The sequence below is a fragment of the Geotrypetes seraphini genome, chromosome 5 (assembly GCF_902459505.1).
Source record: "Geotrypetes seraphini chromosome 5, aGeoSer1.1, whole genome shotgun sequence".
NCBI lineage: Eukaryota > Metazoa > Chordata > Amphibia > Gymnophiona > Dermophiidae > Geotrypetes > Geotrypetes seraphini.
This window is the reverse complement of record NC_047088.1, coordinates 115,911,387-115,924,805: the sequence shown is the minus strand read 5'-3', so window position 1 is coordinate 115,924,805 and position 13,419 is coordinate 115,911,387. Positions and strand designations below refer to the sequence as shown.

The following is a 13,419-nucleotide window of genomic DNA, read 5'->3' as shown; positions in this document are numbered from 1 at the left end:
ATCAGAATGGGACACTAGACAGGGAAGACAATTTTTTACTATTTGGCAACCTTATTTAGATACATTAACACCACACACTCGCAGTGGCATATTATTTAATATGTAATTACAGTTCTAAAATGGGGGAAAAGGGGAGGGAATTGGATATATTTGCTTTTAGTGATAATGTTTATTATATATTAACTCTTAAATATTGGTTTTCTTCTTGTATTTGAAATGATTTTTTTTTTTTTTTTTTACTATTTTGTTTGTATTTGAAATTTAATAAATGTGATTTATATTAATCTCTAAATACCACAAAACATTAATCTCCAAATGCAACAAATTTATTAAATTTTTTTTAAAAAAGAAGCTAAAACTAAAGCCATATACCAACTACCACAAATTCTTCTCATGGTACATTTCCAAAAGCCTCTCTAAAAAGAAAAGTTTTAAATATTTTACGAAAGGGTAAACAGTAGAGTTGAACGAATACCACCAGGTAATTTATTCCAGAACTGCAGACCTACTACACTAAAAATCCTTGATTGAATTGTGGATTTGGCAATAGCCCTCAAAGAGGAATTCCCAGCAAACATTATGGCTCAGAGTGCAAAGAATGCGAAGGTATATATAGTACTATCAGATCTGAAATTGCCTTTGGTAACAACTGTTGAACAACCTTAAACACCAGCACCAGGATCTTGAACTGAATACGCCAAGAAACTGGGAACCAGTGTAACTTTGCCAGCAATGGTGTTACATGCTCTCTGTGGGAGATCCCACCAATTACTCTTATTGCCGCATTTTGTGCAATCTGCAGTGCTTTCAGTGCCTTTTGTGGCAACCCACAGAACACTGCATAACCTGACGAAAATTCTCTGGAGAGAGTAACCTGCCAACTTCAATACTAAATATGTCTTTGAAAGGACAAAGAGAAGTCCAACTGTATCCCCAGGCTTTTAATCTGTTACTGAATTAGGATTGAAACTCCATCATATTCAAAAACAGGGGCACCTAAATAACTCAGCAGATAACCACAAGATTTTAGTTTTAGAGATGTTCAATTGCAGTTTATTCTTACTCATCCAATCACCAATCACATCCAGATAAGAAGACAATATTTGAAAGGCTTCCAACGCAGGCAGCGATCGTGAGAGCAGCACCTTTAAACTTAAAAATAAACTTCAACCGGTAGTGCCGTTTTTCCTGCTGTGCCCTCTCTTTCAGTGAATGAGTGACCTCACCATCTCCTCATGTGGCAATTTCTCCGGTTGAGGGCTCACTGGAGCTCGATATTGACATCAGTGTGTCTATTCTGGAGGAGGGAGATCTCCTTGACCACAGTGAGTGTAGCGAAGACACAAAATTTGAACCCCCCTCTTAGCATTGTAAAACACCCTCCCGCCGCACCTTTTCAAAACACCCCTCCCCTCCGCCTCTCAGCACCGCCGCCGTACCTTTTAAACCCCTCCTCTCAGCACCGCCACTGCAGCTTTTCAAAACCCCCCAGCACTACCGCTGCTGCACCTTTTCAAACCCTCCCCCCAGCACCACCGCCATCGTTGGTACCTTTTTTTAACAGCCTGGTGGTCCAGCGGTATCCCTCCCTCGTTAGATGGCTCTTGCTCAGGTCAGGAGCGAGGATGTGAGGAGCAAGCTTATGCGCTCCCGTTTGGGCCCGCCACTTGCTCCTCACATCCGCACTCCTAATCTGAGTATGAGAGCCGTCTAGCGGGGACGGGAGAGATTTAAAAAGGTACGGGGTAATTTTTTTTTTTTTAATTCCCTTGATGGTTGTTGGTTGGTTTTTGTTATTTTTCTGTGCCAGACCGCGGGAAGGGAAGGGGGAGGGTTGGGGGGGAAATGCTGCTGCTGCACAGGACCTGGAGGGGAAGGGAAATACCGCTGCTGCACAGAGAAGTGGAGGGGGGGAATACTGCTGCTGTTGCTGCACAGGGAAGTGGGGTGGGGGAAGGAAATGCTGCTGCACAGAGAAATGGAGAAATGGACTTGCCCTCACAAGTCCCGGATCCCTCCACTGAAGTTAATCACAGCCAGATGGGCCTCTGCAAATGTGTAGACGTCAACATGATGACATCATGCATGTGTGTGATGTCGTCACATCGACGTGTGCATATTTTGGGTGCTTTCTGGCCGAGGCACTGGATTTAGTGTGCTGCTGGCCAGAAAGATTGTGAGACACTGCCTTATTGGCAAGGTATTTTTTTTTATTTCAGGCAGAAAACACTGATTATACCACTTGAGGAAAAGCGTTCTCATTGTTCAAGCCTTCTTGTTATGCATCCAGTAAACAGGCAATTGGAACTTATCTTTTCCCTTCAAGGCTAGCAGCTTTATATATCAGTATAAGTTTTATCATATGGCGTGCTGTGTTTGCACAAAGCAGCATGGTTAGTCTATCCCAGTGTGTCTCAAACTTTCTCGAGCTGGGGCACACTAAAGGTAGTGGTCATGGCTTGAGGCACCTGGAAGTGCGTGGATGTCACCGTGATGACATCATACACATGCATGACATCATTACGTCAACATCCACGCATGCACAGAGGCCCTCCAGACAGGCCGTGAAATGCCAGTAGGGCACACCAGCAGGGAAGTCTAACAAATATCAACTGAGTACCCCAACCACAAACCACCCAAATTCCCTTTACTAATTGTAATGCAATTTTTCCCATTCATTTTTCATATATACACAATATACACAGCAGATATAAATTCTCAAAACTGACATTTCTATCATTATATTGAAAATAAAATCATTTGGGGGGCGTGGCTTGACAGCGCACTGTAGTGGACAGATAATCAGTTCGCTCCTCATCTCCCAATGCTTAGGTTATTTTGTTCAACTACTCGCTACTTCCCTCCTCGTTAAAACAAAAGGATTTTCTGCAGGAAGATGACTTCTACCAGGCAGACAAAAATAGACGCGGATTTCGCGACAGGAGGCAATGCAAAGCAGTTGAAGGCAGATCCACCGACACCTTCAAAAGTCCCGCTCCCAAAAGACGCTGCTGATAACGCTTTGGACAATGCTGATCTCTTTTTTTTTTTTTTAATAAATCTTTATTGATTTTCCAAACTAACAATGCAATAAACAATTAAATGTATATATAATAAACAAGAAAAAGCACTTTTATCTTTCATAAAAACATGAACAATCACTTTTACCCTTCCCACCCACCCAATTGACTGAACAAGAAAAAATAAATATTTATACAAAGATTCCTTCATTATTTATCCCCAGTTTAACATCTATGAAAATACCTAGCCCACCCACCCACCCCTTGGATGTGTAAGTTATAACCGAAAGTATAAATCAGTCAACTATTATTAATAAAGTTAGTCGATGGACCCCCATGTTAATTGAAATACCTTAGTAAATCCCCGTTGATCATTTATCATTTTTTCCATCTTGTAACAAAGGCATAATGAGTGCCACCAAAAACTGAAATTCAAATGATCAAAGTTTTTCCAGTTTTTTGTGACCATTTGGATGGCTATCCCAGTCATAATTCCTAATAACCTATATTTATCAATTGGTGGTTTAAGGAATAATAGTGATCCACAGATTACCGTTTCATAAGATAACAGAATCACTGTCTCTAAAATCAAATTAATATGTCCCCAAATAGATTTCCAGAAGTTAAATATCAAAGGACAATAGAACAGCAGATGATCCAGCATCCCTATATCAAGATGACAGTGCTTGCATCTATTAGATTTTGAACTGTCCATAAACTGGGGATAAATATTGAAGGAATCTTTGTATAAATATTTATTTTTTCTTGTTCAGTCAATTGGGTGGGTGGGAAGGGTAAAAGTGATTGTTCATGTTTTTATGAAAGATAAAAGTGCTTTTTCTTGTTTATTATATATATATATTTAATTGTTTATTGCATTGTTGTTAGTTTGGAAAATCAATAAAGATTTAGAAAAAAAAAGAAAATAAAATCATTTCCCCTAAATTTGTTGTGTGGTGACTTTATTTTTCTGTGCTTTTAACTGTTTCTAGTGCCTTCTTATCCATTGACTGTTTTTCTCTCCTTCACTTTCTGCCTTGCATCCATCTTTGTTTCGTGCACACAACAGGGATATTGTATCTTATATTGAAAGTCAGTAAAGTTACTTTAACAAAATAGAAGAAACTGACTAAGTCAAAGATAAACTACACCACCAGAGAGTGAATCTAAATTGAGATGTGCTCAGAGAGATGAAACTCTGAAGGGGGGAGAGTAATCCCCTCTTAGGAAAAGAGTTTACCTTCCAGTCATAGCGTACTTGGTTGAAAATAGGTTACTCTCTTAGATGTAATAAATATTAATAAATATTCCTTATATCTCTTCAAAAATACTGTTTTTCAATTTTCTTATTTTATATATATTTTTTGTATTCAGTTGTCACTGGAGCGTAAGTAGAACCTCACTTATCTTGTAAAAGGTAATACAATACAATAGGGTCCAGGGGACCCAATGCGGCCCCGTTTCAATATCTGCTTCAGGAGACCCCACCAAATGATCTTGTAACATTCGTTCAACAGTTGAAACCCAGCATAACTTTTGCATCCGTGAACATTAATCTGTAATGCAAAATCGAATGTAAAAACGAGCATTGCAATACATAAACCACACTCTTACTAGCCTATGTTGCTGTGCTCTGCTGACAAATCTTCTGACTGCCAATACGGAAGAAGGAATGCAATGTACATACCGTTTGAAAAAATGCCTCAATGGTTCCGAACACCTCAGAGAGTAACTTATTTTCAACCAAGTACGCTATGACTGGAAGGTAAACTCTTTTCCTAAGAGAGGATTACTCTTCCCCCTTCAGAATTTCATCTCTCTGAGCACATCTAAATTTAGGTTCACTCTCTGGAGGTGTAGTTTAACTTTGACTTAGTCAGTTTCTTCTATTTTGTTTTGTTGCATCCATCTTTGGCATTAACTTAACATTCAATTTTTCTGCTTTCTTTTCAAAATCTACTTTTCAATATCTTACCTTCCCTTTCTCTCTCTCGCTCTCTCTCTCTTTCCCTCACCGTTTCCATGGTCCAACATCTCTCTCCTTCTCTCCTTTCCCTCCAGTAGTCCGACATCTCTCTCCTTCCCCCCCTACTTCCCTTCTGTTTCCTGGTCTGGTATTTCTCCCTTCTTTTAGTCATCTCTCCTTCCTCCCCAGTGTAACATTTTTCGCTCCTTTCTGCCCCCTGCAGTCCGTCTTCCTCCTTTCTGGCCCTGCTCCCAATCCAACATTTTTCCCTCCTTTCCACCAGTCCAACATTTCTTTCTTCCTCCTGCACGCTTCTTCTCCTCCAGTCCTCCTTCTCTTCCCTAACCAACATTTCTCTCGCCCTCCATGAGTCCAACTTTTCACTCTATGCCCTCTCCTCCTTCCCCCCGAGTGTGACATTTCTCCTTCCCTCCGTTTTGTCCTCACCATCCATCTTGCCCTCTCCATGAGTCCAACCCTTTCTGCCTCCTGCACATTTTTTCTCTCTCTCCTTGCCTCTTCCCTTGAGTGACATCCATCCTTCCCAGTCTTTCCCCATGCATCATTTCTCCCTCTCTCATCACTCTCATTCCTCCTGTAACAATTTTGCTTCCTTCCCTCCCCCAACCCTACTCATAGCTAATATGCTCTCTCCCCATCCACCATCTCACCCTCCTCTCAAGTGTGTAGTATCTTTCCTTTCCCTCCCCTTCTACCAGGTCCAGCAGCACCTCTTATCCCTTCCCGTTCCCTTTCCCTGCCCCATGTCCAGCAGCACCTCTTCCTCTTTCCATGTCCAGCACTATTCCTTCCCCCTATCCAGCAGTACTTCTCCTGTCTCTAGCGGCAGCTCACTGTGTACTTTTAACTTTGTCACACAGCTGCCGCTAGGATTAATTTAGACGTGGTTTTATCTGGGAACCTTGGGGCCTTTGCTAGACGGCCCGCTTTGACAAAAGAGGAAGTTACATCATTTAAACGGGCCGGCCTAGCAAAGTCCCCAAGGCTCCCAGATGAAACAGCGTCTAAATTTTAAAAGCACACCAAGCTACCGCTGTGGGGGGGGAGGTGCAGAAAGAAATGCGATGGCAGCGGGGGAGGGGGCGCCGAGAGAAACATGCTGGCAGTGGGGGAGGGGGGTGCAGAGAGAAACGTGATGGTGGTGGGGTGGGGGGGTGTGGTGCAGAGAGAAACACGAGCACAGCGGGGAGGTGCAGAAAGAAACGTGAGGGCAGCAGGCAGATGCTGCTGTAGTTATGCAGCGCCGGCACGTGAAACTCTGGCCCTACAGGAGTTGCCTCGCAGCAAGAGGCAAGTCAGCTGGCCGGTGCTTCTCTTTTTCCTCAGTGTGCCACAGCACACTTGGAATGTCAGGAGGCACACTAGTGTGGCGCAGCACACAGTTTGCGATACATTGGTCTATCCTTTGCAGCCTTGAATCCTGGCATTTGCTTATCCTTTGCTAATGAAATTCCTCTGTGGCAGTCTTTTCCAAAATAGAGCAGTTTCATCTGCTTTGAATGCCTACTCAGGTGCATATCCCTTCTCTTCAATAATTTCCTTTAATGTGGCAGTGAACTCTATCTGATTCTTGGTCGGAAGATGCTTCTTCTGTCACTTTCACATTGCATAGGCCATATTTGTGCTGAAATTTATCAAACCACCCTTTACTGGCCTGAAAGGCCATAGATTGTGACCGTTTCCCTTCCCTTTCCTTTCCTTCAATTTATCATACAAAGACTTTGCCTTTCTTATCAACATAGAGTCTACAGGAATTTCCTTCTTATATCAATCCTGCACTCACATAAATGTTGCAGTCCACCGAGAGAGACTACATCACACAATGTGCAATGTCTTCACACTTGCTGGTGTAGCTACAGCAAAGGCTTCATGGATTGACATTTTCTCCTCCTTTATGTACCTAATGGTAGATTCATTAATGCCATCATGCCGAGCAGCTGTGGAGGTTAACTTCACTCTATGAAGCATGTTTAGTAGTAATTCAACCTTTTCTGGTAAGGTCTTCACTTTTTTTCCCTCTTGGAAGTACTTTTGATTGCTCTAGGAGCCTTACGCTTTGGAGCCATAACTGCACGAAATCCAACGTGAACAAAGTTGCTAATACTGTGAATATGGAGGGAGACTTGACTGTTCATGAAGGCAAGGCAAAAATTCTGTAAAAAGTTAGAGTTCGCTCAAGAAATGCACAGTACATGCTGGAATGCTGCTCTTTTTCGCCAAACAATGCAGCCTCACTCATACACTCTTATCTCTGGGGATGGAGTCAGCACTGTCCTGGGCCTGAGCACACTCAGCTGTTCCTCAGCGAATAAATTTGCAACAAGCAGACCTGGGGAAATTTCAGCCTCTCAGAATGCAGCAAAACTCATAGTCACACACTTCTCCAGTGCTGGTCAGGACCTTTTCTTTCGGCACCCCTGGATGATATCATTTGGGGGCAGAATAAATTTGCAACAAGCAGACCTGAAGAAATTTTAACCTCTCAGATGGTAAAAGCAATCACTGGTAGCAAAATCTAACTCTTGAATAACCAAAGTCATTAATTCAGAACCCACAAATATGGAGGGAGACCTGTACTGAGCCACCAGGCTAGCTCAATACTACTGTGTTTCCCTGAAAATAAGACAATGTCTTATATTAATTTTGGGCCTAAAAAATGCACTAGGTCTTATTTTTTTTTCATGTACCGTGATAATCTCTCCTTTCCTTTCCTCCAACCCAATTCTTCCTCTTTACTTTCTCTCCCCCACATGTGCAGCATCCTCCATCCCCTTATGTCTTCCCTCTGCAGGATCTTTCTATCCCTCCCTCCCATCCCCCTGTGCAACAGAATCCTTGCACTGTGCACAACATTAGAGAATGACACAGGAATAAATTTTTCACTGTCCCCGCAGGAACTCAATTTCCCTTCCCGTCTCTGCCCCATTCCTGTAAGCTCTATCTTAATACAAGGGTGATCAGAAGAAGTGTCACAGGGCAGTGAGGGATGCCAAAAAGGTCTATGAGGAGAAAATAGCGCAGGAGGCTAAAAACTTCAAGTCCTTCTTCAAGTACGTGAAAGGGAGAAAACCCGCAAATGAGGCGGTGGGACCGCTGGACGACCAGGGAAGGAAAGGGTACATCAAGGAAGACAAACAAATCGCAGACAGACTAAATTCATTCTTTGCGTCTGTCTTTACAAAGGAAGACACTGCAACAATTCCAGAAGCAGTGAAAGTGTTCAAAGGAGTAACAGAGGACAGCCTTACCACAGTAGACGTGGACTTGGACCAGATATACCGCCAGATCGACAAACTCAAAAGCGACAAATCCCCTGGACCAGATGGAATTCATTCAAGAGTCTTGAAAGAGCTAAAAGTGGAAATCGGAGAACTATTCCAAAAACTTGCCAATCTGTCAATCAAAACAGGGCAGATACCAGACGACTGGAAGATAGCGAACGTCACGCCGATATTCAAAAAAGGATCAAGAGGAGTACCGGGCAACTATAGACCTGTGAGTCTCACGTCGGTCCCTGGGAAGATGGTTGAGGCGCTGATCAAGGATAGCATAACCCGGCACCTAGACACACACGACCTGATGAAAGCCAGCCAACATGGATTCAGGAAAGGGAAGTCATGCTTGACGAACCTACTTCAATTTTTTGAGACAGTGAACAGACAAATTGATAATGGAGAACCGGTGGATATTATATACTTGGATTTTCAGAAAGCGTTCTACAAAGTTCCACATGTAAGACTCCTCAGGAAACTGCAGGGCCATGGAATAGAAGGAGATATACTAAGATGGATAGGCAAATGGCTGGAGAACAGAAGGCAGAGAGTGGGCATAAATGGGAAGTTCTCGGACTGGGAAAATGTGACTAGCGGTGTGCCCCAGGGCTCGGTACTTGGGCCCATCTTATTTAATATCTTCATCAATGACCTAGAGGATGGAACATCCAGTGAGATCATCAAGTTTGCAGATGACACAAAGCTATGCCGGGCCATCAAATCGCAGAAGGACAGTGAAGAACTCCAGAGTGACTTGAGCCGATTGGAGAATTGGGCAGATAAATGGCAGATGAAGTTTAATGTAGAAAAATGCAAAGTGATGCACTTAGGCAGAAAAAATAAGGAACACAAGTATAGTATGTCAGGTGCAACTCTGGGAAAATCTGAACAGGAAAAGGACCTGGGAGTATTAATCGATAGGACACTGAAGCCGTCGGTGCAATGTGCAGCGGCAGCGAAGAACGCGAATAGAATGCTAGGCATGATAAAGAAGGGAATCACGAGTAGATCGGAGAAAGTCATAATGCCGCTTTATAGAGCGATGGTCGGACCACACTTGGAATACTGCGTCCAGCATTGGTCTCCATACCTAAAGAAGGATATCATACTGCTAGAGAAGGTGCAGAGACGAGCAACAAAGCTGGTGAAAGGTATGGAGAACCTGGATTACGAGGAAAGACTTAAGAGACTGGGGTTGTTCTCCCTTGAGAAAAGGAGACTATGAGGGGATATGATCGAGACATTCAAAATACTGAAAGGAATCGACAAAATAGAGCAGGAAAAAACATTATTTACAATGTCCAATGTGGCACGGACAAGAGGACATGGGCTGAAGCTAAGGGGGGACAAGTTCAAGACAAATATCAGGAAGTTCTGCTTCACACAACGAGTGGTGGACACCTGGAATGCTCTCCCAGAAGAGGTAATTGCGGAATCCACCATTCTAGGATTTAAGGGTAAGTTAGATGTACATCTCCTTATGAGTGGCATGAAGTGACATGGGTAGGGGTAGGCTAGATGCACTTCTCTTTACGAGAAGCTTGGAGCGATATGGGGACCAAAACTATGCCAGGACTTGATGGACCTAGGGTCTGTTCCGGAGATGGCGCTTCTTATGTTCTTATGCACAAATTTTGAACACTTATGATATTAAAGTGTTTGAGGCTTGTGCAGATGAGGACAGAGCTTGCAGGAATGGGGCAGAGACAGGAAAAGAACTTGCGGGGACGGGATGGGAAAATGAGTTCCCGTGGGGACGGGGAAAAATTTGTCCTCATGTCATTCTCTACACAGCATCTTTCTTTCCCTCCCTTCCAACCCTCGTGCAGCAGAACCCTTGCCCAGCTTCTATCCCTCCCTTCCATATAGCTGCAGCAGAACCCTTGTGCATTCCCCCTGCCATGCAGCTGAACCCCCGCTGAGCATCCCATCCTTCCATCTCTCCCTCCCATCCAAACCCCGCCATCTGTGAGACCTACATACCTCCCTCCACAGAGTAGCATCGGCAGTACTCTAAACAGGCTGCTTCACGGCCTTCTCCCGCCGGGCCTTCCGTGCACCACGTTGCTGATGATATCATCAGTGATGTGGCAGAGGGAATGCCCCAACGGGAGAAGGCCACAAAGCAGCCTGTTCAGAGTGCTGCCGACGCTGCTCTGTGGAGGGAGGTAGAAGGTCTCGCGGTCGGAGGGTCGGCAGGGTTCGAACAGAAGGGAGAGATGGAAAGATGGGAGAGTCAACGGGAGTTTGACTGCGAGGGGGGAGGGAAGCGCTGCTGCTGGCGAATCCAGGAACTAGGGTTTATTTTTGGGGTAGGGCTTATATTCTACCCCGAAAATCATGCTTGGGCTCATTTTTGGGATATGTTTTATTTTCGGGGTATTTAATTATTGGAACATTTTGATGTAACTTTCTTACCTCATAATATATCAATTAAAATATATATTTCTTTATATTTGAATAATCAGAAATTGCTTTCACCTACCTTTTTATGTTTGTAAGAGGGTAGTTTGGGGAAAGTGTGGACAAAAGCAAGTTAAATGTAGTCTCCATTGAGTGCTATACACTTAGTCCAGTGAGTTTCCAGTTTTTTCATAAGCTATTTTTCCTACTTTATGAAAAAACTAGAAACTCACTGAACTAAATGTATAACCCTTGATGGAGACTACGTTTTGAACTTGCCTTTTTACCAAATTTTTCAAACCACCCTCATATCTCTGTGGTTTAAAAAGATGTATGTTTATCTGTTTACCAGTGACTCTTCTCTCTGTATCATTTAGGTTCTGGCAAAAAAGATTTCTCTTCTGTGGAAGTGGAGATGATGCAGGAAAAAAATGAAGAAAATCAGATCAGTGAGGGACAGACCTATCAACATTCGTTTCTCTGTAAACCTTCAGTTCGACTTACTGCAAGCAGCAGCAACAATATGCTTACTAAAGGGTGAGTCCATATACTATCTACATTATAAACAACTAATGGAATGACTTGCCAGAAATGACTTCAAAAAAACATGTATGCATCCTTACTTCCTGTTAAAACTTCTCCCAGTGGAATGGACCTTCATGTATCAAGCAATAGATTGATTTGGTATTGGTTCTGGATTTATACTAATGATTCAAACCTTGTATAGTTCCCCTTCTGCCAGATTATCTAATATAATAAAGCCCTAAGCGCGCATGCGCACTCCCAACTGCGTGCTCCCGTTTTCTGTGCGCTGTAGGGACCCTCAGGTAGGAGTGCGCATGAGCTTGGCAGCGCGGAGCCTGTCGGCCACGGCGGCTCTTGCCGTCTGAAGGATGTGAACTGGCCAGGGCGACATCAGCGGGGGCCGGAACAGACTTTAATTCCTGCCTCCCAGGCTTCTCCTCCTGCTCCGGCTGGGCCTGCGTAAAAAAACCAAAAACCCCCAGAGCTCGCTTCGGGTCCGGCAAGGGCTGCGGGTCCTGAAACCTTCCGATTAAAGCAGCGTCTGCAGCACTCTACACACGCTGCTTCGGGGCTTTCTACTACCCTGATTTGCTGGGCAGTAGAAGGCCCCGAAGCAGCAGTGTGTAGAGTGCTGCAGACGCTGCTGGAATCGGAAGGTTTGTCAGGACCGCGGGAAGGGAAGGGGGGGGGGCGGTAAGGGACTAAGGGAGCCGGCCAGACCGCGGGAAGGGAAAGGAGGGGTAGGGGAAATGCTGCTGCTGCACAGGGAAGTGGTGTGGGGGAAGGGAAATGGAGGGGGAGGGAATGCTGCTTTGGCTGCTGAACAGGGAAGTGGTGGGAGAGAAATGCTGCTGCATAGGAGGCAGGGAGAGAGACAGATAGATAGAAAGAAAAGAAGAAAGACACAGGGGCAGGGAGAGACACAGAAAGACACAGACAGACAAAGGGGTCCAGTGAGAGAGACAGACAGCGGGAGGGAGAGAGAGACAGAAATAAAGACACACAGACATATATTCTAGCACCCGTTAATGTAACGGACTAAAATACTATTATATTAATAATACATTTTCAGAACGATTCTGTCTAGAGAAGGGAGTTAGACAGGGGTATCCATTATCTCCTTTACTGTTTGATATTGTTTTGGAACCCTTGCTATTGGTTATTCAACAGGCAAAGGAGATTCAGGGTATTCCTTATGCAGGTCGGGAATATAAGTTTTCTGCTTATACAGATGATATTTTGCTTCATTTGAGGAATCCTGAAACTACCATTCCACATTTACTAGATTTGATTGACAGATTCGGGAAATTTTCTGGGTACAAAATAAATTGGAGTAAATCGGAGGTGCTTCCACTAAATGTACACTGTCCAAAATTATTATTTGATTCATTCCCTTTCCTTTGGAAGGAAGAGGGTATAAAATATTTAGGTATTTGGATTCAAAAAACGTTTGAGGAAACAAGGAATGTAAATGAAAAATCTTTATTGCTGAAGGTCACAGAAATGTGTGAGCAATGGAACCCTTTACATCTGTCTTGGTGGGGGAGAGTTCAAACGGGTAAGATGATGATTTTGCCTGTGTTTTGCTACCAAATGGGTATGTTGTCAGTCTATTTTCAGAGGTCCTTGTACAAGAAATTAAATAGTATTCTTTCTAAATTTATTTGGCTGGGTAAAACTTAAACCTAACTAAGAAAAACCTCCACAGACTCCAACGGATTCAGAATGCCGCGGCCAAGCTCCTCTTCGCTAAAAGTAAATTGGACCATGTCTCCCCGCTCCTGGCCAAGCTCCACTTTCTTCCGATAATCGCCAGGGTCCACTATAAATGCGCCTGTTTAACTTTCAAAATCCTATATGGTATCCTCCCTACCTTTATCCCTCTTTCTTGGAATTCCTCAAACCCTAATACCACCAGATCCTCCCACAAATTAAAACTATCCTTCCCCTCGCTAAAAGGCATTTCCCACACAGGAAAGCTAGGGACCTCCCTCCACTTCAAAATCACTGAGCTCTGGAGCAACCTTACCTCCCCTCTTCGGAACTTGAGCTCTCTCCAAGTTTTCCGCAAACATCTGAAAACCTGGCTTTTCTCAAAAAATGTAAGTCTTCCTCCAACTTAGGAATCAAGGAAACTCTTATATCTTGGCATCCCAAGTCCTCTAAATTTTCTTCACACCTCTAACCCTCTGTTGTAGTTCCTTCCTATTTC

General features: G+C 43.6%; 1 protein-coding gene across 1 annotated transcript in view; it reads left to right on the top strand.

The window, feature by feature from the left end:
* The window catches only part of MCM3AP (minichromosome maintenance complex component 3 associated protein), a 556,273-nt gene that overhangs the window by 69,116 nt on the left and 473,738 nt on the right, over positions 1–13,419 (top strand). Inside the window, 1 exon segment of the mRNA XM_033944925.1 lies at positions 11,060–11,219. Within this exon segment, the coding sequence (XP_033800816.1) occupies positions 11,060–11,219 (160 nt within the window).